The 25,580-nt window shown below is 39.4% G+C and overlaps 1 protein-coding gene across 10 annotated transcripts in view; it reads right to left on the bottom strand.

The window, feature by feature from the left end:
* The window catches only part of LOC137644110 (PHD finger protein rhinoceros), an 85,636-nt gene that overhangs the window by 20,953 nt on the left and 39,103 nt on the right, over window positions 1-25,580 (bottom strand). For 7 of the 10 annotated variants that reach the window (XR_011045133.1, XR_011045132.1, XM_068377069.1 and 4 more), the window contains exons 10-16: window positions 18,531-18,790; window positions 11,995-12,169; window positions 10,503-10,632; window positions 9,040-10,185; window positions 8,444-8,773; window positions 8,085-8,251; window positions 7,329-7,437 (exon numbers count right to left, since the gene is read on the bottom strand). Coding sequence is in view for 8 of the 10 variants with exons in the window: in XM_068377069.1 (XP_068233170.1) it covers window positions 7,329-7,437; window positions 8,085-8,251; window positions 8,444-8,773; window positions 9,040-10,185; window positions 10,503-10,632; window positions 11,995-12,169; window positions 18,531-18,790 (2,317 nt within the window). In the remaining 2 variants the exon portion in view is untranslated. Of the gene's footprint in view, window positions 1-7,248; window positions 7,438-8,084; window positions 8,252-8,443; window positions 8,774-9,039; window positions 10,186-10,502; window positions 10,633-11,994; window positions 12,170-18,530; window positions 18,791-25,580 lie in introns of those variants that run through there. The other 3 variants (XM_068377068.1, XM_068377070.1, XM_068377071.1) reach the window with 3 other exon arrangements.

The following is a 25,580-nucleotide window of genomic DNA, read 5'->3' as shown; positions in this document are numbered from 1 at the left end:
GGTTGACGCACCGCGTCAAAACAAAACAACTCTGACGGTTGTTGTGCCTCGCAAACGTCAACGGAAGGCTCCGTGCGTTACTGAACGTCAACATGCGGCTGGCAGGGTACACTGGAACGCATGGGTGGCGGAACTCTCTCAACTGGAGTGCGCAAGAAGGTTGCCTCAGCGTCCACAGGACGCACAACCGAGTGTGTGGTTGGTTGTAGGCAAGAGGCTGGTGCAGCAGCAACCTTCTCCGCACGAAAGTCCTGCATCAGAGACGTTAATTGTGACTGCATGTTCTGCAGCAAAGACCACTTAGGGTCTGCAGGAGCAGGTGCGGCGACAGACGGTGTAACTGTCTGAGGCGGTACCGCTTTGCCTCTCTTAGGAGGTGAGCAGTCATCGGAAGACTGCAGCGAGTCCGAACTGACCCAGTGGCTACAGCTGGGCCGTTGGACTTGCGCGGAAGGGACCGACTTGCGCTTTAACGGTCGTGAGACCTTGGTCCATGGTTTCTTGCGAGAAACCTCTTCCGCAGACGAGGTATAAATGGGCTCTCTCGTCTTTGTGCGGCAGGGGCGATCTTGGGAAGATGCGCCCGGTACCACGGAGGGAACGTCTGTTCGCTGATTAAAGCCTCTCGAACCCATTGGTCGTACGACATTGCTTCTCCCCTGGACTTGGGAGCTTGCAAGAGGTCCCGGACTAGGAGGACGACAGGCACGAACAGACGAACCCTCAAGCGCAACACTATCCACAACACTATCACTCACTTTACCACTTCCCACTGCACTTTTACACTTCAGCTCCTTGACGTCCGCCATGAGCTGGTTACGGTCACTAGCCAGGGACTCAACTCTCTCACCCAGAGCTTGGATGGCACGCATCATATCAGCCATCGAAGGTTCCTGAGTGCCAGAAGGGGGATTAGGAGCAACCACTACAGGGGAAGGAATAGGTTGTGGGGCATGAGGAGAGGAAAATTCAACAGAACGAGAGGAACTTCTCCTGACTCTATCTCTCTCTAGCCTACATGTATATTTCTGGAATTCGATAAAATCGAATTCCGAAAGCCCAACGCATTCCTTACATCGATCTTCCAATTGACAGGTTTTATCCCGACAATTGGAACAAACAGTGTGAGGATCGATAGAGGCCTTCGGAAGACGCCTTGAACAGTCCCTAGCATTACACTTCCTGAATTTTGGGACTTGAGAAGGGTCAGCCATTTTGAATTGGTCAAAGGGGAATTCAAAAACTATCCAAACTCATCAACAAATAATCCGTAATCAAAAAAAGAATGCAAGGATTTATTGAAGAGAAAGCCTGCACAGCGAAAGCTCAAAACTAGAATAGTGTACTTCACCAAATCCAGTTAGCAACAGCGAATTAGTAGGTCTTGCCGGTAGCACGACAGAGAGAAAATTGAGTTCTTTGTTTACAATGAGTACTGGGTATCTGGACGACAGATGGCGCTGTTGAAGTACACCCCCTACCTGCATCGCGATCGCTGGCGGATTTTTTCCGTAGAGTTTTCTGTCGAGCAGCAGAGCTGCAGCTATTATAATCACCGGCTAAGTTAAATATTGAAAAATAACACATTTTATCACAAAAATTAAGTTTCTATGAATTTCTTTTCAATACTTTACATAGGTTGTGCCTTTAAAAGTCTGTTACATGAAATAGGTTTGATAGGGTATGTTATACATTCTCTATACAGTATTTTGACATGGGTGATGGGTGTTAATCATCAAATACAGTAATTATATACCTTAAGTAAGATGGAAGACTAGGGAAGGAGAATTTAGCCAACCAGAAGAAAGACAGAAAAGCAAAATTTTGCTAAGCTCTTAGAGAGAATTATATGAAATAAAACAAACTATACAAATCCCTTGCTGTAGGACTGAGGATAATCTTAAACATGGAATTCCATCATAGCTCTTCTACTTCTATAAAAGAACACTGTTAGAGTCCTATTGGTTTAAAAAATAAGGGGTGAATATGAAAGGGAATTCTTGTGAAATGAAGATGTATATCATTAGAAGAGGAAAGAGGCTGAGAAAATGAGAGAGATTTAAACTGATTATAGTTTGTACCAAAAAGAAAGGCTCTTATAAGGCAATAGTTTGTACCTCATATAAGGTTTTGGCCTTAAAAAGTTAAAAGAAAATTAAGTGCACACATAAATTCTTAACACAAATATAAACTCCAAACATAAATAGTACTATTCAATATAAACCTTGAATATTCAATTAATATAGCATGCATACACTCACCGATGTTGAATATCATAATACAAATATAACTAATGAATTTACTGAAAAATGTCTAAGAGGTGGACTACAATGCACCAAAAAAAAAAAAAAAAAAAAATGCACAAAATAAAAAAAATATATAAATGAAAAAAATGCACAAAATAAAAAAAAAAAATGCACAAAATAAAAAATTAGTCTTAAATAAAGAATTTTGCTGCCAGGAACTTCATCGCTCGGAAAGAGGGAAAAAAATTACATTGTTTGAAATAATGACCTTTGTTGCTAACAACGAATCTTTTGCACAATAATCTTGGTTTTCAATTTAATTACCAGTCTTGGACCCCTTCATTGCACCTCATAAAAGAAAACCATTAAATTCATATTTTGCTAGTTGACTAAAAGATATGCTGTTTGGAGGTAACCAAGTAAGGATTGTTCTTGAATCAATTTACATATACGTATTTATAGAGTTTTAATTGGCTTCCCTGCTGAATTTGGTAGCATTCTTACATAGGAACAGTGTTAAACTGAAGACCTATCCTGCTTCCAGAATGTTTAGTTTGTTGGTTTTTATTTATCTTTCTTGGTGAATTTGTTAATTTTCTTCACAGGGAAAGCACTACAATCTAAATAGCATTGTGAAGAGTACAACGTTGTAAATAGAACGACTAGATTTGTAGACAATACTTTTTAAATAATGCTGTCCTGGCTAGCTTTTATTAACTCCACTAAGGCGATACAACATACAGGGTTCCCTTGTATAGCATAGAAACAGAATACAGTAGATTCTTGCCAGACGAGAAAACTGCTCCCTCTGCCTTCTGCTTTTTCATTAGTTCTTTCATCTTTTGCCACTTAGCTTAATTTTAAGGGGAAGTCCTAAGTGAGTCTGGAAATGTGATCTGGTGGCCAAACTGACTTGCTCTCATAATCATATAAAAGGATAAATAGTCCCACTGCAGCTTTTTTTTAATCAAAAGAACTTAAAATCATGTTATAGGGAAAAAAAAGCGAGTACTTATAAATAATTTCTTACTTTTCCTAGCTATACAAATCTGAGTACTTTATGTAGGGATATTGTTTAAAGACAGAACGGCTGTTGAAATTTTTAACAACATAGTTAACGACAGGTGAGAGCGAGGGTGAGGAGCCTCAACCCCTTACTTTTTGGCTCAGAACTGAGAGGGGTGTTTGAAGAGGGATTCGTTTGGATAGTTAGGCAAAATACAAATTACTTTAAAAATTTGCAATTTGTCCCTAAGAGGATGCAAGACATCGTCCTTTATGTAGGGAGACTTACTGATTAGTGGGTTGGCAGTCTCCCTAGAACCAAACTGATAGGTTCTCTTTCTTTCTTGGAAAAGTCAATCTACCTTATCCCATACAGGAGCAAAGATGACGACTCCAGCAACCACCTGTCTGTCATTAGGATGAAGAGGCTGACCTGTCCACAAAGACTGGTATGTGATCAAAGGAGGGATCCCTTTCCCCACAGGGCGATCACAATCCGGAATAGTATAACTGGCATATGATCACCAAAGGGTTGGTATATAATATCACCATCCTCCCCCTCACCTAGGGAGGATGGAGGAGAATGTCTTTAGGATTTAAAGAATGAAGCTCGGAAGTGTAGAGATCTTTAGCTATGGCAAGCAGCTCTTCTAGGAGAAGGACACTAAAAAATCAAACCATTGTTCTCAAGTCTTGGGTCTATTAAATTTCTTATTCTTGATCTGGATATTAATCTTTGGCACTGTCGTTCAATTAGTTCATTATGCATGTTGCATAAGATTTTTCATAACTCTGACCATCCTTTTAATTCAGATCTCCCAGGACAATTCTATCCTGTTCGTAATACTATAGTCCATTTCCTTTAGCAATGCATATTTGCACCTACTCACGGCGGTGCCCTTTTAGCTAGGAAAAGTTTCCTGATCGCTGATTGGTTAGAATTATCATGGCCAACCAATCAGCGATCCGGAAACTTTTCCAAGCTAAAAGGGCACCGCCGCGAGTCGGTGCAAATATGCATCGCTAAAAGAAATGGACTATAGGCAGGCAGTTAATTCTAATAGCCAGCCCTTCTCCATTATGAGGCTCAATACTACATAGTATTCTAGAAGTTTTATTCCAGCTGTTACCAAGTTGTGGAATGATCTTCCTAATCGGGTAGTTGAATCAGTAAAACTTCAAAAGTTCAAAGTTGGAGCAAATGTTTTTATGTTGGCCAGGCTGACACAAGTCTTTATTGTTTATATATGACATATCTATTTTTGACGTTAATAGTTTATATAGGACATATCTGTTTTGACGCTGTTACTGTTTTTAGAATGATATATTGTTAATTTATTCTCATCATTTATTTATTTCCTTATTTCCTTTCCTCACTGGGCTATTTTTCCCTGTTGGAACCCTTGGGCTTATAGCATCTTGCTTTTCCAACTAGGGTTGTAGCTTGGCTAGTAATAATAATAATAATAAAAGTACCATAGCCTCTGTACCATGGTCTTCCACTGTCTCTTGGGTTAGAGTTCTCCTGCTTGAGGGTACACTTGGGCACACTATTCTATCTAATTTCTCTTCCTCTCATTTTGTTAAAGTTTTTATGGTTAAACAGGAAATATTTATTTTAATGTTATTGATCTTCTTAGAATATTTTATTTTTCTTTGTTTCTTTTCCTCACTGAGCTCTTTTCCCTGTTGGGGCCCCTGGGTTTATAGCATCCTGCTTTTCCAACTAGGGTTGTAGCTTAGTAAATAATAATAATAATAATAAAGTGTAGATTAACAGCATGAAGTCAGATCCAGTGAATAATGCTTCAATCACTTCATCCATAAGAAAGGGGGTAGCAAGATTGGAGGAGAAGAGCTAGTTATTAAACTTCTTATTCCAGACTTACATCTATATGTTACCATAAACAAGATGCTTACTCTCCTGCACAGGATCTGGACTAACTACACCCCTGCTTGAGCAACCACCACAAGACCAAGCACAAAGTGTCCAGGGTCTTGTGGGTACTCGTGTAGTATAAAGGACATGAAGATAGTCTGGAGTATACACAACCTAAGCCTTCGTCACTCACGGTCGACTGCAAGATTCCTCTTGAAGAGATGGATGGGGCCTAATCCCTGACTTTGCAAGTTCTGGTCCTAGCTAGAACCTAGAGTCTTTCAGCAGTTGAAGCGTATGCATTACAGATTGCCTCCCGAAGTCATAAAGAGATTGTGTTCTAGATACTTCTTTCTTGGTCCTGCCTGTGCTATAGAGTTGCCAACACTCAGGACTGAGGTGTCGGATCTTTGTCAGACAGCACTGCAGAGCCTTCATGAGAAAAAAGACCTCTCTCTACGTGCCACTCCACTCTTCACAGATAGGACGGAGAAGGGCTTGAACCTGGGGCCGTTCCCCAATAGGGTCCGAGTTTGCCAAGTGCCCTGGCAATAGACCAAGGGACTCCCACATCTCCTAAGAGTGGGAGACAGTCATTAGTACCCACGAGCACAGACAACTTCTATGAGAAGAGGTCTCTCCCATTCTATCAAAAAACTGCTCAAGTCTGAACGGTAACCCTGATGGCCGCTACTGAGAAGAGCTTCTCCCAGCCAGAATGAAGTTGAAACTCAATGATCTGATCCAGAGATTATCCAACTCGAGAAGAATCCCTTCTATGATACCTATCATAGAGAATGATCCACTTCCCTGGGAGAGTCAGGGTCAAGGGGATTGTTTTGGAAACTTAACAGAGCAGAACAGGAAACCATTTGGCATAAGGCTGTCTGGGAGCCAGCCGAGTCAACATAATCCTACCCATTAGATTAGCCAACAGAACAGGGTGTACCCAGCCAAATGACCCCAAGGGTGTTGTAATGAGACTTGAGATCATGGGTTTGGATAGGAAGGGGGGTGGGTAAAAACTTGAGGTGTCTCCTGAAAAACCCCACAACATTGAGGTGTCTCCTGAAAAACCCCACAACACCTGAACCTGACACCCGCCGATGTAGGTCTGAGGGGCTTGTTCCTGCTGCACACTCCCCAGGGAATAATCCATAGGAGCAAGTGTAGGTCAGCGAAAGCAGATGCACGAGTGGAAGGAAAAAACAAAGCTCTCTTCCTCCCTCTCAAAGCATATGCCTACCACGACCTACACTCAGCACACATGAATAACTGAGAACAATCATAGACCTAGAAAAAGCACAGAGATAGTGTGGATTTACAGTCAGTTTAACAAAAAAAATATAGATGTAAAATCCATCCTCCCACAAGTCAATAGTCAGTATTAACTTCAGAAAGGAAAAGAAAATGAAATGTTCGCTTGAGGGCACATCCGTACGTTTGTACTCTACGTGATCAAAATTTGAAGTGAAGAGACTTTGACAGGTATTGGGGTGAGGATCCTAGCCTTCATTCCTGCCTGTCATTAACAATATCAACAGTTATTCCAGATTGCACTGAAAATAATATCCCTACATAAAGGATGATGGTCTGTATCCAAGTAGAAACAAATACAATTCTCATAGTAAAGAGAAACTGTCTACACTTGCAAGTTATCTTCAACTTTTTTTTTCAAATATATAAATTTTAAATTTTCAGCTTAGAAAAGCTAAATTATACATTTAAAAACTTTAATATTTGTTTTTAAAGGAAGGACAAAAATGGGGTTATGCAGTAGTAAATCACACAAAAGCTAGGGGAAGGGAAGAATCATGGTCTATAAAACGTGAATAAAAATTAATGCATTAGACAAAAATCAATCTTGCCAGAGGTTATTTAGTCTTTTTAGTTATTAATGGTTATTAGTTCTTAAATGCCAGCATTTTTATTAATATATCTTCCTTTTCTATTCTACTAAACCTTTGAAAAACAAAAAAGTACTAAACCTTTGAAAAACAAAAAAGTAAGTGCAACCAAACCTAAAATATACTGTACTACAGTACCCCTACAAAATTAAAACCAAATCATAATAAAAGCAGCCATGTAACTCAAAAGTAAGCAACTGAAACATAAAACTTTGAAAAAACAAACTTTATTAGCTTTCAACATACAAATTATATGCTCCACTGTATGTGAGCCAAATTAATAGTGCTTACCGCATTGTCACAATCTTCACAGAACCACGAGTACCCACGGCGTTTGGGGGACTTTTTAAGAGGTGGCTCTAAACAATTGAAGTGATAGGCCTTATTACACTCATCACATCTGCAAATAAAAATGCATTAAGTAATAATAAAATTGTACTTTTTACAGTAAATTCTCAACAATGAGCTCTGAAAGTTAGGTTTTCTATTCAAGGTAAATATCTGTAATCAGAAGTCTGCAAAGTTGTCTAAATGTAGAATAAGAATTTAATGCCACCACATTTCGCTAATATACTAAGTCACTTTAATACACAAGTTAGAAAAATATTTTAAGCTGGTATATTTATATTAAAAACATGAGTTAAATTAATTAACTAAGAAAAAGTATTGTACATTCATCAAGAATGAACCAGGAGTGTTTATGGCAAGCAAGAATACCGACTGACCCAGCATGACGAGGTATTCAATAGATATATAGCAATTATGAAGGATGATTGAGACAAAAGGTAAACAATTTATACATGCTAATAGCCTCAAGTATGGGCAAATAAATAGCATACACTTTCCCATCTCAACCAGAGCTGATATCTGGCCCTGCTTTGCCAAAGCTCTTTACAGTAAGATTCTACACAGTACTTGAAAAAAAATATACTATCACTTGTATGGTTTATCAACAAAATGCATCACTCCTGAAAGGGTTGACTGTCAAATAGCAGCCTATAATGTAACTGATAAAGCCAAATAAATAAAACTAAACATGTAACTTACGAGACTGTATTTGTTACTCCTCCAGTTTCACCACAGACATCACATTTGCTGAACTGCTGAGGGTCACTAGGATCAGATTTCCTTCGATTAGCAGCCCCTGGCGAGCGTTGAGTATTAGTACTTGGAGACCGTTGGGAATTGAGTGTACTTGTAGTATTTGTGTGACTCTGAAAATTGTCAATAGTGAATACATAAAAATATGATCTCATAAATTACCATAAACAAGCAGAAAATAATAAAATATCCAAGTTTAAGGTAACTGGAATTTTGGAAGGACTACAACATAAAATAAAAAAGAATGCACAAGTAAAACAACTTCTCAGAAGCCAGAAAATTAAAATCCCAAGCAAATAACCTACCATACTAGCAGTTGTTGGCTGAGAAACACTCTGAAGATGAGCTGTATGGCTTGCAATGGAGGTGGGAACTGTTGTTGTCGCTGGTGGCGCCATAGGTTGAGTTAATGTATAACCAGGAGGGAGAGGTGGATATCCAGCTGGGGGAGTGACTGTCTGGTAACTGGAGTGCATAGTGGAAGGGGTACTTGTCACAGAAGAAGTTACTACTGTTGTAGCGTTTGCTGTCGAAGTGTGTGAACCGATGGTAGTGGTACTGTTTGCACTGAGGGGGCTAGATAAAGGTAATGAAACAGGTACATCATCAAGAGGTCGAGGAGGAAGTGGCTTTATCTGAAAGTATAAGAGAGAATTTAAATTAATAAGAGTAATAAATTTTTCTGTTAAAAAAAAAAAAAAAAATTACTTCTACATATATCTTCAAAACAAAACTTAAGTAATAAAGTTACACAGGCAGCAGGACAAGTATACAAATTTGGATCTTATAAATACTTACTGTAGTACAATATATAAATATGAAAAAAATTTCAAGAACCACTGCCTCACAAGTACATTTGAATGAATGAAGGTAAAGAAACATGATGCAGGCAAAGACAAACCTTAATTCTAACAGGTGTGACCATTTCTGAAGCCATTTCTCCCAATCCATGTTTATCACGATGATGATGTTTTTTCTTCTTTTGCTCTTTGTCCTTATCTTTATCTTTCTTCTTCTTTTTACTTCCATCACGATGTCTCTTTTCCTTACGAGGAGAATTCGGATCATCCTCTGCGCTATGAAATGATTCTGAAGTGGGAGAATTAAGCGATGCTGACGGTAGAGATTCAAGATTGGTTTCCAAGTGAACATTAGGAGCCCCTCGTCGTCGAGGGTAAGAATCTGTAGTCTCTGTTGTGGAAGTTGGTATGCTGACTGAAGTGGATGTTGGTACAGTCATTGTAGTAGACGTTGATAAGCTAACTGAAGTTGAGCTTGGTAGGCCGGCTACATCTGCTGTAACTGCTATGTCACCATTAGATGATACAGGTACTTGTGAATGAGCTTCAGGAGTATTCGAGTCAGCACCAGAATCTATTTGACTCCTTCGACCACGAGTAGGGGAGGAAAGCTTAACTGGTGATGGATTAACTGTAGAATCACAAGGCTGTCTCCTTGACCTTGAAGGTGAAGAAGTTGAGTTAACATCTACTGGGGCTGACCCCTCCATTTGAGCTTGTGAAGTTGAGTTTACTTCTGCAGTTACAGTTATTGTCGACATTGAAGAGGCAGAGCAACTAACTGGTTGGGCAGAAGGTAAAGATGCATTTGCTGGCAATTTTGCTGATGCCATCATCCCTAACATGTCCTTTCCCTGGGAAACAACACTATTCAAAGGCAAAACTTGTAAATCATCTGGAAATTGAGATTCCATTTGGCCCTTCTTTGCTTGGTCGGTAGAGTGAGATTCTTTAGTCTGCGGTGCACAGGCATCTGAAGGGGTCTCTCCTAAAGCCATTTCACCTGCATAAGTATCAAATTCTCCCTGAGATTTCCTCCTCTTTTTTATGCCACCTCTCTTACTATCAGTACTCAGTTTTCTCTTCGTGCCTACAGGAGCTGAATTTGCAGCAACTAGTGGATCACTGGTAAGAGAAGCTACACCGGGGTGATATAAGTGTACAGGGCCATTGTTATCATTTGAATGTTCATTAGCTGTGCTTCCTCCACCAGTATGATTCAAGTGATGGTTCTTTTCTAAATCATTCTGTAATGAAATGGTCAGTCTTATTTCTTATGAAATAATTCATACACACTATTATTAACTATACTAACATATTTTCATACTCTTTATCAGATCTTTTAGACATGGTCAATTTTAATAACGTTCATCGAAAACCCTTCAATCAAAACTAGGTATTTGAGCAATCTTACAACTTCTATATTTCTGAGGATATGGTGATACCAAATCTATACACGACAAAAGAAATATTAGGAATTTGTATCAACTTTATTTCTAAAATATAATAAGAAAAGATTATAAAAAATCAGTAATTTCACAGTGCTACATAAAGTAAAACTTACTTTGGAGTCATAGCCAACTGAGGGAGAGAATTTTGCAGGTTCCTTAATGTTTCTCCGTAACCTTCTAGGTGCAGCAGTGTCCACTTCTGATGCTTTGTCCGAATCAGATTTACAACAATCTGAGCATTGCCTAGTAAAAAAAGTTTTGGTTTTAAAAGCAGTCCCCTCAAACTGTCAAGTAAACTAAATGCAGTAAATAGTTTCACCAAAAAAAACAATTATAAGTATACTACTCGATTAATAACACTTGGTTACCGACAAATCAAAATTACGACATCCTTGTGATATGGAGAACAACAGACATTTTTGGGCCAAATGTATTTTCTATGTTCTTTATCATAAATATTCTGAGTTTTGTAAATACAGTGAGCCCTCGCTACTTCGCGGTTCGACCATCGCGGATTCACGACTTCGCAGACTTTTTCCATTAAATACGGCATCCGATTTCATCAGCAAACCACTATTTTTGGGGGAAACAATTTTATTCTAGAAAATTGCTACTCTTTAAATAGTTAATTGTACTTTTGTTTTTAAATTTCGGATGTGTTTTAAAAATCGAGTATTGTTGACTTCTTTATGTTTTACTTTTGGCTGTGATCAGATCAGCTGACGTCTAGCTGCCGGTCTCAAGAATATGCGCGTACGATATTGTTTATACCATTTCTTAACTTATTCAAACCATCTATACAGTTGATATTACATAAGCACCAATGTGTTATAACCTATCATTTTTTTGTTTATTACATTTAAAACAACGCTCTCACTCACTCACTCTTTAAAGCTACAATTCAGATGACTAAGTTCTTTAATAATCAGCTTGAAAGTTATTGAATGAAAAACCTAATAGGCTATTATACATATGCACATATTCATTTTATTCGAAGTTTTGAATAAGTTAGGAAATTCTATTAACGATACTCTGCTGAATATATGTGAGCATACGCTAGATAGAGGTGACGAGATTAGCCAATGGAAACAAATGTATTTGTTATTAAAATGCACCTTAAACTGATAACAGAAAAGTACAAAAATGTGTAAATGAAGCTCAATTAGCACAAAAAAATTATGATTTTTCTTAAGACTTCTTTCACTATATATTTGTTGTTTGCTAAAACTAGAAACCAGCTAATATAATCAAATACCGTGTTTTAAGCCTAGCCAACCATCGAACAAAGTATAAATTCATTTTATGTCTTATTCAATTGACACTTTAAGGAAAAAAAAAAAGGATATTTTTTTCTTCTGCTTTATGTATGTATTGCATGGCACATAAAAGAAAGTGTGTATTCATTTGTCCAAGTTGTAACTAATATTATCTATAAATAAACTGTATGAATAAATTATAACATACTGGTATAGAATTATTTGTTTTTATTTAATTTTCAGGGAACCCTTGACTTCTGAAGTAATAGCTAATGCAGATAAGGAAGATTTATAGGAGTAACAATAGTTCAGACTTGACACCATATCAAATAAAGAAGAAATTCCATACCATCCCATCTGTTTTGTCTTCTTCGGCATTCGAGTCAGAGGAGGGTCCAGGCATGACAGGTGATAGTAATGGCCGCAAGTATCACACTCAATCAACAGATGCTGTTCTTTCATTTGCTGACAAACACGGCATCGATTCAGTGACAGACCAGTTGGAACAGAGTCTGAAAAATAAACTACAATAATCAGTATAAACTATTCAGACTGCACCTGAAAAATACTGTAATACTCATATTAGTAAGCCATTCAATTCCACTTACTAAATCATAAAGTAATGTATAGGCTACCATGCTGGTAAAATAAATAATTGCTTAAAATTTTCTTATCAAATAAAATAAATTTTTAAGTTTAGTTTCATTCAATTACTACATAATGGAATGAACCCCACCAATCTGTTTCATTTATTTTACTTGCATTTTCTTATGCCTGTACTTAATTTTTACTTGATTTTTCAGTTTCCAAGTTTTTTCTTTTAATGCTTCAGAGACTCCTTATAATTTTCCTATTAACCTTCTATTTTCTTCATAATATTTCCCCTGACTAACTCAGGTCAGAGCTTTTGATTCGAATATGCTTCACACAATTTTAAAATACGAAGATGTAATTCAACGCATACTAGTACTATATAATAAACCCCATTCATTAAGTAATAATTTGCTAAAAGTTCTCAATAAAGTTTATTTAAATTTCTTAAGTAAATATATACATGTTCCTTGGGCTATTATTTTTCCTATAAAAAAAATTCAATAGATTTACAAATTAAAAATGGCATATAGAAAAGCCTAAATTTACAAAAAAAGAAATCTCCATACAATGACCAAATAACTTGTATATTTCCTAACTATAAAAACCTGAGTCCTTTACATAGGATAGATATCAGAGAAGCTGGAGTATTCTAGTACTTAAACTTTTATAACTAGGTGTAAACAGGTGACCTGCTGGAAGCGGGGAAGCCCTGAACCTTTGCTTGCTCACTGAGCACTCACTTTGACAGTGGCCGGAACTTTCTAGGGGGTTGGTGATCGCAGGAAAGTATGAATTGAATTGAATATGGGATTTAGGCATTAAGCCAAGCACTGGGGCATCAAAGGCCATTCAGCGCTATATAACGAAAATCATTCAATCATATCTGTGCACTCACACCATTTAGTATCATTTTAACCTTTAATACAAATCGTAACACTTTCATACAATAAAATCTAGATGTGAAATAAATAGAGATTAAAAGGGTAAAATAAATAAATTAATTAATAAAATCAATTATAGCTCGTAATATAACCCAATACTTTGTATAAATTTTCTCAAGTTCAGGGTATTACAGTTTTCCCCCAGTATATCTCTTAACGGTTTGTCCTGGAGTAAATGTGTCCTCCTCTGGAGATTAAAAACAGGACAATCGACTAAAATATGTTTAACATCCATTGTCACTTGACAGGTATTACAAAGAGGGGCCTGTCTCGCTTCCCCACTCTTCATTAAATAATTGTGCGTTGCATGTGTATGGCCAATACGCAGCCTAGTTAAAATAATGGTATCCCTTCTACTTGTAGAATTACAAGATGACCATTTATCCACCAATGGGTGGATTTGTTTCAATTTTGTATTGGTGGTCAGTTCAGACCATCGAGCTTGCCACTTATTTTTACAGTAAAGATGAATCTCACTTTTAAGATCTTTGTAAGGAATACTCAAGGGGGATGGATTACTTAGCCCTGAAGCTTCCTTTGCTGCCTTATCTACTTGTTCATTCCCATCCACCCCAACATGGGCAGGGACCCAACAGTGAACACTGATACTCTTCCTAGATTGCAGAAGTACTAACCAGTCCTGCACCTCTTGTACTAGATGATGGCCTGGCATAATTTGTTTTAATGAGAGTAAAACACTATTGGAATCCGTAAAAATTGTATAAAAACTATTTTGGTTGCCATTTTTAAAAATATGTTGGACTGCGAGAATTATTGCGTACAGCTCAGCAGTAAAAATTGAACAAGAGGATGGGAGTTTCCTTCTAATAACAATATCCCCCACCACAGCTGCACTTCCAACTCCTGCAGCCGATTTGGAGCCATCTGTAAAAACATGTTTCCCATGATGTTGAGCAGCATGATTTAAAAACTCACTTTTCATTACCCTACTAGGTAAGGTATTTTTCCCTCCTGCAGTAAAACATACTTTAACAGGTGGATTACACCAAGGAGGAGACTTGGGATATCCTACCTCTGCTATCTGTGCTGTTAACAAGCCTACTTCTCTAGCATCATTTTTCAGCTGTACTTCCAAAGGCTTAGGCACTCTAGATCTGTTAGGAGCCCGATCTAAAGGCGCCCTAACATATTTACAGTTAGGATTGTTTCTCACAGCAAGGGACCTAGCTAAAAGCAGGAAAGTATGAGTAAAGGACTCAAGTTTGTAGTTAGGAAAAATACAAATTATCTTTAAATACTGTATGATATTTGTTCCGACAAAGAGAAACCTTCGTCGTACTTATCTTTGGGTGGCAGTAATTCCCCAGTCCAAATGGCTGGATACTTATTGCAGGGTACCAAAAATTAAGACCCTTGAAAGTGGTGCAGAGTTAAGGTTCCTTACACCTCGTGCACTTGTTTGGCAATACCAACGGGATCCATGACCCCTGCGATAAAGGATGTGGAGCAGAAAATCTCTTGTAGTAACAAAGAGGCATATATATGTCAATGGGTTTGCCTGGTTACAACACACTCCCCCTCGTAAGGAGTGTGGGGGAATGACCTATATTTTATAATAGAAAACTATAGGCTAAGTGGGGCTTACCTGCAACCAAATCAATTTCAGCTGACAGGGTTTCTGATGTTGTGCCCCAAGAGAGGGGAAGATGAAAAGGACCAATCAATCTTCACTTTCATCCCAGTCTAACACAACCTTCATCCTTGATTGGATGCTAATGGTCCTGTGAGAGGAGCTGAGGCAGCTATACCACCTGCTCTGCAGCTACTACAGGTCCTGGCAAAAAGATGTCTCGAGACCTGAGGGTTGATTCCGGCAGGTACTGGGCAGTAAATGTGGTTTGCCATTTCCAGAAGCCTGCCTGGAATACCTACGCCACAGAGATTCTTACGGATTGCCAAAGTCATGTTTACTTCCCTGACATCCTGGAGCAGAATGTGAGGAGAGGGGTTAGAGTCTATGACTTCCCTCAGCCAAGAGGAGGTTGTATTTTAGTCACCTTTTTAACTCTGTGTTGATGAAGAGGTGTTGCAGTGAGGTCGAGTTATCAGCACCCTCACAGGCACAAAAGCAGCAGATTAAGATCATCTGTTACTGTTCTCAGGCCTACAACCTGCAACAAACAAAACCTGGAATCAGGAACAGATGGATTCTGGGTTTTAGCTAATTACTCAAGGATGAAGGAGAATGAGACCTGTATCCAGTGCTCGATTTGAGAGACATTAAAGGAGACATCAAGAAGCTTGCTAGCCCCTTTGGAGTAGGCCAAGGCGAGCAAGAATACCATCTTCATTATAAGGTTCCTGTCTAAAGCAAACTTCAACGGTTCATAAGGTGCCCTCTTAGGAGACCGTAAGAACATAATAACCTCCAAGGGCTGTGGTTTCACCTCTTGGAAGACAAGACTGCTCAAAACTCCATATCAGAAAAAGGAGTGCTACCGAAGAGGAAACATCAATTCCTTTCAGCCTCAAGACCTGGCCCAAGGCTGAGGATAACCTTTAACTGCTGATACTGAGCTGAGCTTTACTCTTTGGAGGTAAAGTAAAATTTTGGCTATCAATGGAACAGAGGCTCAGAGAAGAGAAATATCCCTCCCATGGCACTAACCACAGATGATGTTGACTTGGCTTCGTACATAAATGTTGAAGATTTCCCGAGGTATCCCAACATCTCTCATGCAACTTTGAGAGAGAAGCCTTTCTCTACGAGGAGATGCTGGATAACCTCCACGCAAAACGCTAAAGCATGTCTCTTTCCAAAAGGCGATCATGAACAGCTGAGGAAAAAGTAAAATGCGAGAAATCTTGCTGTGTCTTTCTTCATCCACTGTCTTTATCATATCATTATTACTGATGTTTCTAAAGCAACTTCTCGCACACCAAAAGTAACCAATTTACGCAAAACTACAGTCGAGAGAATCTGTATTGAAGCAAGAAAAGGCAAAGGATCAATGCTGTCACAAATTTAGCCGACTTCAATAAAAACATGCTACAATGAACAATACTTAAATTTAACGAACATAAAGTACCATCCATTGATAAAGTGCGGCTTAAAATGAAAAAAAATATTGACTTCACGTGTAGTAGAGAATCTCTAGGAAAATTATGAGAAAATTTAGGTATGTGATGTACATTCCATTATGTATCTGGACAAAACTTGGGTGAACCAGAATTATACTCTCGGAAAATATTGGATAGATAACACCACAAAGAGTGCAACAGGAATTAAATAGAAAAGAGAGGGAGGCTCATAGTATTACATACCAGGTTGAAAGGAGGATTTGTTACCAATGCAGAACTAATTCAGTGCAAAAAATTACTGAAACTATCACAATCAAGTGAAGTGTCGTATTTGAATGATGGTTCCGTAAGCAGTTGCTACCAAAGATATACCCATCTTCTATAATTGTAATGGATAATGCATCTTATCATATAGCAAAATTAGATAAACCTACCAAAGCATAAAACAACAAGGTACAAAAAAATAAAACGGCTTATCAGAAGAGGCGCAGCACCAAGAGACAACATGCTAAAATGTCAACTTTTAGAAATGGTCAAGGAATACTCCTGAAATGATGATAACACTTACATAATTGATAAAATTGCAGTTGAAAATGGTCACAAGGTTATTTGTCTCTTCCATAAAATTGCCAATATAATCCGGCTGAACATATTTGGGGACAAGTTAAGACCTATGTAGTAGCAGCAAAAAAAAAAAAAAAAAAAAAAAAAAAAAAAAAAAAAAAAAAAAAAAAAAAATCAAAATGATAGATTTGAGGGTACTTTTAAAAGAAGCACTGCATTTGGTAACAAAAGAAAATTTGTCGAATGCTGTAAAACATCCCGAAAAGTTACAGGAGGACGATGTAAAGCAAGATGTAGTTATCAGTAAATAAATTGACTCTTTAGTTCTTTAGTAATAAGTCTCGAGTCCTCTGATGAGGAATCTTAAAAACCATTAGGTTGTTATTTATATTAATAAAGAAGTTTCTGGTGTATGCCAAAAGACTAATTTCAAAATAAGTTAGATATATGAAATTGCTTGCATTCTCTTGTAATTTTTCTTATTATTTTTTATTTCTATTTTTATTATTATTATTATTATTAACCAAGCAGCAACCCAACTGGGAAGGGCAACAAATAAGGAAAAGAAATAAAGGAAGGATTTAAAGATAAAATGAAATAAAAAACAGGAAGGCTAATAGTTATTGTATCATTAAAGAAATGTTAAAAAACTAATAACATTAAAAAATAGATTATGTTCATCTGCCAACAAAAATAATATATAATAACCATTGTAAGAGACAATGACTATAAAAATTTTTTGGTTGTGGCCTTCCAAGATAATCTTTTAATAGATGGTTAATTCCCAAAGGCGATTAAAAGAATTTAGTGATGTGAGAAAGTATACTACGAAGTCGGAAATATGGCAACGTGTTTTTGTCCTCCTTCAGAAATCTGACAGTATAGTCCAATGAGTTAAAGAAATAAGGAAATAAATGAACTATATGAGAAGTAATGAATAATCAACATAAAATATTTCAAGATCAGTAAAAACGTTAAAATAGATCTGTCACATAAACTATGAAGAGAGACTTACGTCAGCCTGTTCAACATGAACACTTTCTGAAGTTCCATCGATTCAACTGCCTGATTAGGAAGATCATTCCTCAATCTGGTCAAAGAGTGAATAAAACTTGTAAAATACTGTGTAGTATTGAGCCTTATGATGGGGAAGGCATGACTGTTAGAATTAACAGCATACTAAGAACTACTTACAGGATGGTACACTTCTGAGAAGATCAGAATGCAAAGGATAGTTGGAATTATGAAGAATTAAACCGAAAGATATGGTCTTCATTCGGGATGGAGAGCTTGTTCTTCAACATAATTTTCTTTCAAACTAGTAAGGGACTCGACAATCGGGAAGCCTGTCCAAAGGACGCTGTCATAAGAGGCTGAAGTTTTTATTCCCATTTTGAGGAAATAAGTTCAAAGTCTTTTCACAGCATTGTCACCAGAAAGCTTTTGAAAACCAAGTTTGCTAAACTGTAGAAGCAAACAATCACAAATATGCTTTGAAGAAAAAGTAATTAAATAGCCAATACACTCCAGCCAGTGGAAGAATGTGTGTTCTCATTGTCTGCTACTATCAAAAAGAGTGTTCAGTGAACAAGCAGAGGGCCAGAGCATCCCCACTCCTCGCCGGTAACCAGCCACCTGTTTATACCACGTTATACGTTTAACTGCCGAGTACTCCAGCTTCACTGATATAAACCTTATGTATTGGATGAAGGTCTGTATTTGTATCTGAGCAAACACTACTAACCTCCTACAGGAGGAACCTGCTCAGTCATCATCATCTTTGCAGCTGCCTTGGTCATAATAGGTGTTCTCAAGCTTCCTTTTGGTAGAGGCCTCGTTGGAAGTGGGGGACTTGGAGGGTTATGTAATGCTGCTACAACTGGAGGTAGAGGTAGGGGCCGTCCCGCCAAACCTTTCAAGAGATCATGGAGTTCCAAGGCTTTGTTAAGTAACATATCATTCTCTGACTTCATGTGGTCACACTCTTTTTCCATAACATTAAATCTGTAAAAAAACAAATTTCATATTAGAAAAATTTAAAGGACTGTAACTCCCTTCCAACACAAAAACAAATATGATGAAATAAACACATATCCCTTTTTGATGACTGATTTTTATCCTTTAAAGTAAATTTACATCACAACAACAACAATAAAGAAAAATTAACAATGAGCAATAAATGTTTAATACCACTTGAATTACAGTTTTGTTTGAAATGATACTGATTAGAGTATTTTGCCAAAGATAAATTTGAGTCTTAATTCACAGTTATATCACAAATTTTAAGTAATTTGTATTTTTCCTAACAGTACTTACCTCGAACTACTTTCTTAGGAGTATCTGGGATCTCCTCCCAACCGACCAGAATTTTGTGTAGTTTCCCCTATCTCCGTTGTCTATAGTGGGTACCTCTGGCGGATGAATACGCACCAAGAGGCGACCCAGGGTCAGAGAGCGTGCTCGGTCAGGTCTCGACCACCAGTAAGTTTATGATAGATAAGGTTCCAAAAGTCCTGTCAGGCACTCGGAGCAGGATGGGTGGGCAATAACCCGAAAGTAGTTCGAGGCAAGTACTGTTACGAAAAATACAATTTACTTTAAATTTGTGATTTGTTCCAACACGGAGTACTTACCTCGAACTACTTTCTTAGGAGACTTATACTTTAGGAGGTGGGAGTGGGCTTCCGGACCGAGAGACCGTCTGGATAAGGGAAAAACGAACCTAGACAGGAGGCTAGGTTCTACTGACCCCAAAAAAGAAACGAGAACTAGGGAAAACTACGCAAAACACTATCTTAGTGTCTAAGTAACTCACCTCTGTAAAAGTCTTCGGAGACGTATGCATCCACTGAAAGTGTTCCCCATGGTAGGTGAAGGGATCAAGGGTAATGGAGGGGAAGGGTGATACGGGGGGAAAGGTAAGGAAGGAACCTGTGTCTCTTGGATTTATCGCCCACGGCTTCCCCGGGGCTACGCCTTTAAGTCTTCGGGAGCGCAGAAATGACGGGACCAAGAGAGAAGCCGTCCAAAGATTTCCTAGAACAGTCCTTTAGGTAGTGAACCGTAAAGGTGGACTGTCTTGACCAAGTGCCTGCCTTCAGGATCTTGCCCACCGCCATGTTCCTCTCGAAGGCCAACAAAGTACTCAGGCCCCTAATATCATGGGGTCTAGGCTTTCCCGAAAGGGAGACTCCAGAGCTGTCGTAAGCTCTCATAATTACCTGCCGTAATCAGGAAAAGACCGTATTCTTGGAGACTGGCTTCTTCACTAGCCCTGAGGAGACGAACAGACTCTTGATCCCAGGCCGAAGCCTGGACGTTTTCTCCAGGTACTTACGCACCGCTCTGACTGGGAACAGTAACAAGTCCCTCAGGTTGTCCGAATGCGGAATCGCTGGCACTGGGAACCCCTCAAACATAGGGTCCCAGTAAGCTGGGTTCTGAGTCTTGGCTACAAAGTTAGGTAAGAATCTGAAAGTTGCTTCCCGCCAACCCTTCGAGTGAGAGACCTCATATGACAGCCCGTGGAGCTCACTTACTCTCTTCGCCGACGCAAGGGCTAACAGGTAGACCGTCTTGAGGGTGAGCTCTTTGTCCAGAATATCTTTGAGGGGTTCTAAGGGTGGCTCTGACAGAACTTTCAGCACTCTAGCCACATCCCACTGGGGCACCCTGATGAGCATCGAGATTTCTCTAGACGCTCCTAGATCAATGCCTTTCAGGAGGAAGACTTGGGCCAACGCCACTCGGACTCCCTTGATGGCTGGAATGGACGTACCCACGTCTTCTCTCAGATGGACCAGGAAGTCAGCTATCTCATGAATGGAAGCCTCCAACGGCCTGATGTTCTGTGAGGCGCACCATTTAATAAAGGTGCCCCACTTCACCTGGTATACCGCAACCGAGGACCATCTTAGGTACCCCGTCATCCTTGTTGCGGTCTTCGACGAGTATCCTTCCCTCTTCAGGAGGCGCTCGATAACCTCCTCGCGTGTAGGCGGAGGGACCGAGGGTTTTCATGGAACCTTTGGAAGTGTGGTTGACGGAGGTGGTCTGGCCTGTCTGGAAGGGGCCAAGGAGGAAGGCGCACCAGTTTCTTTAGGTCCGCGAACCATTCTCTCTCCAGCCACCAGGGCGCTACCAAAGTCATCCATACGTTGTTCGCCCGCCTCACTCTGTCGAGAACTTGTCTGAGCATCCCGAAGGGCGGGAAGGCATACACGTCGAGATTGTCCCAATGGTGTTGAAAGGCGTCCTCGAACGCTGCTGTTGGGTCTGGCACAGGAGAAAAAAACACAGGGAGCTGTGCGTTTAGTCTTGTGGCGAAGAGGTCCACCACTGGCGAACGCCACTTCAGGATGACCGTCCAGGCCACTGTTTTAAGTCCCGGGAGAAGTTTGGAGGCACCCTGGCTCATGGGGTTGTCCGCTTGGCTGGCTATGAACCTGTCTATGTGGTCCATAGCCAGCTTCACCTCCCTCGCCAGGGGAAGGGCTAGGGAAGGCTTCTGTTGTACTGGGTTGTCTACCAGTCTGCTAGCCCGGAGAGCCAGGTTTGTTCTGCCGAGGGCTTAGGCTCATCCAGTCTATGGTGGCGCCTTATGAGGGCCAAGACTTTCCTGTAGGTGGAGACGTCGTCCGTAGAGCATTCTCCCCCTTCTACGAGGCCTTCCGTTATCTGATCCTCCTGATGGGGAGCCTCGTCGATGACGGAGGGATCAGCGTGGGGAGGGGGCATCATCTTCTGCCGAGCCATTGGTGCGGCGACCCACGGAGCGGTCGGATCCGCTGGGATGGGAGTAGCCGTCATGGGTCTACTCCCTCCCGCGGAGCTGCGGGCTTCTCCGGACCAGCTGGCTGGCTTTGTCGCTCAGGGAAAGCCGTCGAAGTACTGGAGTCTGGGACAAAGCTGCCAGGCCGAAGAAGCGACTCTTTCCGCTTGGCGGATAGAGCCGGAGCCTTCGCGGACTTATGCTTGTCTACCGAAAACATTAAAAGTCATTTTAATATAAGAAAAGTTACCTTTTGGTTGCGATATGACAGTGTAAGTGAATGGTGGTCTGGGGAAAAAGGGAAGAGTTATTGCCAACGGGGGGATTCCCCTTTCATAAAAAGTCTGGTAATTGAGGTTTAGGCGTTTTTCCCTTTTCTGTCACTTGGGGCAGGTTTTTCATTAATTAAACTGATCCAATGTTCGTTGCTTTTGCCTTTTTTGCAGAATCTTATGGTAATGAGACATAATATCATTTAAAAGGTTTACAGCCCTATTTGTTATTACAGTATCAGGATGAGTTTTTTTTTTAAAAACAGCTTGAACTTCCCCCCACTGTTTCCGATTTATAAAAAAAGGGAACAACTTCACTTCCTCAAGTATCTCAGGTCTTTACTTCGTCTAAGTAGTCACTCATTTAACAACATTAGCTCACTTTATTATTTCTTTATTCTTTAAATTTGTTGATATCGACAGCCATAGAGTATTCGAGAGCAAGATCGGAAACATTCCGTTTTCGTGCTTGGAAATTATTTCCTTTTTCAGTTCAATAGTTGTTCACACTGTTTTCCTTTTCCCTTGACCACTTTCATTCTTATTTTTCTTTGGACCCATGTTCAAGTGCTAATATCAAAATAAATAAAAAGGATGCAATGGCACTGTGTAACACAAAAAATGAGGCATAGCATGTTTACATGCATTCAAAACAACGGCCAACACATAACTGATGGCATTCAGCTTTGCGGGCTTTTAATTACACTGGTTGAGAACAGGGGCCTTTTAACTAACTTTTTGGTTGAAAACCTATCTATTCGAGGTTTTTGACATTCGAATACAGAGGTTCCACTGTAATAATAACTCTAGGGTCCCGAGGACTCTCCTCAGTCCCAGGATACTCCCTTAAAGAATTCTTTTCATTACAGAGTGACTGTGCCCTGCATCCAGCAGGGATTATAGGCTAGATGAAGTTGTCAATAGAAAAGTTACTCAAAACCTGTTTTGTTGTTATAACTTCTTCCAGTACACTGATGAGTGATTCAAGCATGCCCTACTACACTGTGATGTAATTAATATTAAGAGCGAATGAAACTAGACAATAAAGAAGAAACAAGACTGAATAGTAGTTTAGTCATCTCTATGTTTATCCAGGAAAAACCATAAAATCCTTGGAAAAGGAGCAATCTAGAGACCCCTAAGTATTCCAGTGAAAAAAAAAATATTGATAGTGAGAGTACTGACTGAGAATTATGCCAAAGTCAGAGCAACTTTAAGGGTGTTTTATTGTATGATTATTCTTATCACTGACAGATGTTGTCCCATCATAGTGTAATTGTTTTTTTCATATATTGACACAGAGTTTCCATGGATAGTGTTTCACATATGTGTCCCCAGAACAAGATGAACATAAAGTGGCATAGCAAAGTTCTCAGCGACAGCCAAACTTTAAGTATTGTCAATGTCCAAAATCGGCTGACTGTTCATGCCGATAATGAACCACAGTGTTGCGGGGGTTCCCTTTAGGCGTTTTTTTTTTTGTCACATGCCTGGAACTTTCTCTGGATAATATCTACAATAAATGGAAAGGCTCTGTCTTAATGTTAACAATTAGAAAATTTACATCACAAACCAGATGGGGCTTTATCCTGAAAAAGGGCTTTTACATGTTATTTTTTGTGTATGTGACTTTGCAATCAAGAGGAGGGGCCTCAAAAATATGATTATAATTGGTCTCGCCTCTTATCCATTTTCATGGGTGTAAAATAACCATGGACATACTGTGTATCACTGAGGATTGTAAGTTTTTTCTACAACAATTTTTTTTGCCTTTCTGGTGTAGAGGTGAGAATGTAGTCAGGTCCAATGTAAAACCTTGTTTTATAATCTTTTTGATCTTGATGTGAGCAATCATTCAAATTACATTTGAATTTAGCAAAGATATGTATACTACAGTATTTACATACTTTTATATTTACTGTATATCATTCTCTAAATTGAATCCTAAGAGGCTCTGCCTGGATATATCTAGGTCGCTACTTCTTGTTGTTGGAGATCTGTACCTTCTCACTATTTTTTTCTCTCAAAATAAATGTTTCTTATATCATTTTAAACTATTTTTTTCCCAGTACATCATAAGTGTCCCCTTCTCAGTCACTAATTTAGTTTTTTTTATCTTTGGTATCATGGTTTTTTCCCCTTTTTATTTGTCTCCTCGACTAAAGTTTAGTACTTACATAACCTGAAATCGGCTCACCTCTGAATATTCAATGTTATGCAACTACAGTTCTAGCTGGGTCCCCTTGCCCAATATAAAATCAAGGGGTGGTGCCAGTGCTTGGTTCTCTTGACCTGTTACGTAGATTATTGGGTATTCCACCGTTTTACCTTTTTGTGTAGTGAACGTTGGGGGTGTGGTCGGTATTTGGACATTAGGCAGTTTGGGTGCTACCTCTGGCCACAGTATGCAAATCACTACAATGTCTTCTTATCCTTCCTCTCTCTCCAGCACTCCCTTAAGAGAAAGAAGTGTGTCGAGAAATTGTGACCTGTCATTGTTCTCATGTTATTGATCGCCTCTGCCTCTCTGACCATGAGCTTCCATCAGCCCATCATATGGGTAAAAATTTTGGGGCCTGAGAAAAAAAAAAAAAAAAAAAAAAGAAGAAAAAAAAAAGGAGGCGTGTCGGAGGACTCTCAGAGGACTGGCGCTCGATAGGAGCATGTCTATATGCCAGGGTTCCAAAGTTTATATGCCCGAGTTCCAAAGTGTTTCTTATTACTAGAGCACTTGTCTTGAAACCAGCGATGGTTCAAGGGAGAAAACTCCTCTTAAAACTGTGTCAAACATACGTAATTGTCTTGTCTCCATCTGTTAAGGGGAGTGTGCTTTAGAATCTACATATGCGCACACTTCCATAGCAAATTCAAAAGGAATTTAGTGCGATAGCAATTGTAAGATCGTGCGCTCGCAGTAGTGATTGCTCTATCCTGGCTGCAAACAACTTCTAGTGCTCTTCGCCATCTGCCAATACCAAGACTAGCCAAGTCCTTAGCCGGAAAGAGCAGTGTGTTGTGCGCGCTGACATGTAAAGGAGCACGCAGCGCTGGAAGAAAGACCAAAGTCTTACGCTTGTGAAGAAAGACCGAAGTCTTACGCTTGTGAAGAAAGACCAAAGTCTTACGCTTGTGAAGAAAGACCAAAGTCTTACGCTTGTGAAGAAAGACCAAAGTCTTACGCTTGTGAAGAAAGACCAAAGTCTTACGCTTGTGAAGAAAGACCAAAGTCTTACGCTTGTGAAGAAAGACCAAAGTCTTACGCTTGTGAAGAAAGACCAAAGTCTTACGCTTGTGAAGAAAGACCAAGGTCTTACGCTTGTGAAGAAAAACCAAAGTCTTGCACACATGTGAAAAAAGACCAAAGTCTTGTGCTTGTTCACTAATAGACACATCAGGTGGGTGTTCAAACTCTGGTGTAAAGGGGCACATGAACACAGACAGGATACTATTCAAAAGCATGTTGGCGAGACATAGAATGCTCGAAATCTTGTTCACAATGACAAGGTAAGTCACGCAAACGCTAACAGAAGAAAGACCAAAGTCTTGTGAATGTTAGCTAGAACCAAGTTCTTTAGCGTGTTGGTACTAGTGACTGCATGCTCAACATGAGTTTCTAAGCTCTGAAGGATGATCATGTACTTTATCACAAGACATTAATTTACACCTTTTCCACTCAGTTGATGAATGATCCAGTGGAGAACAAGGTTCGGTTCTTCTGCAAGTTCCTTTGAACTTTTAACAGGGGGAAGTA

Source organism: Palaemon carinicauda, chromosome 7, assembly GCF_036898095.1.
Source record: "Palaemon carinicauda isolate YSFRI2023 chromosome 7, ASM3689809v2, whole genome shotgun sequence".
Taxonomy (NCBI): domain Eukaryota; kingdom Metazoa; phylum Arthropoda; class Malacostraca; order Decapoda; family Palaemonidae; genus Palaemon; species Palaemon carinicauda.
This window is presented reverse-complemented; position numbering and strand designations above follow the sequence as displayed.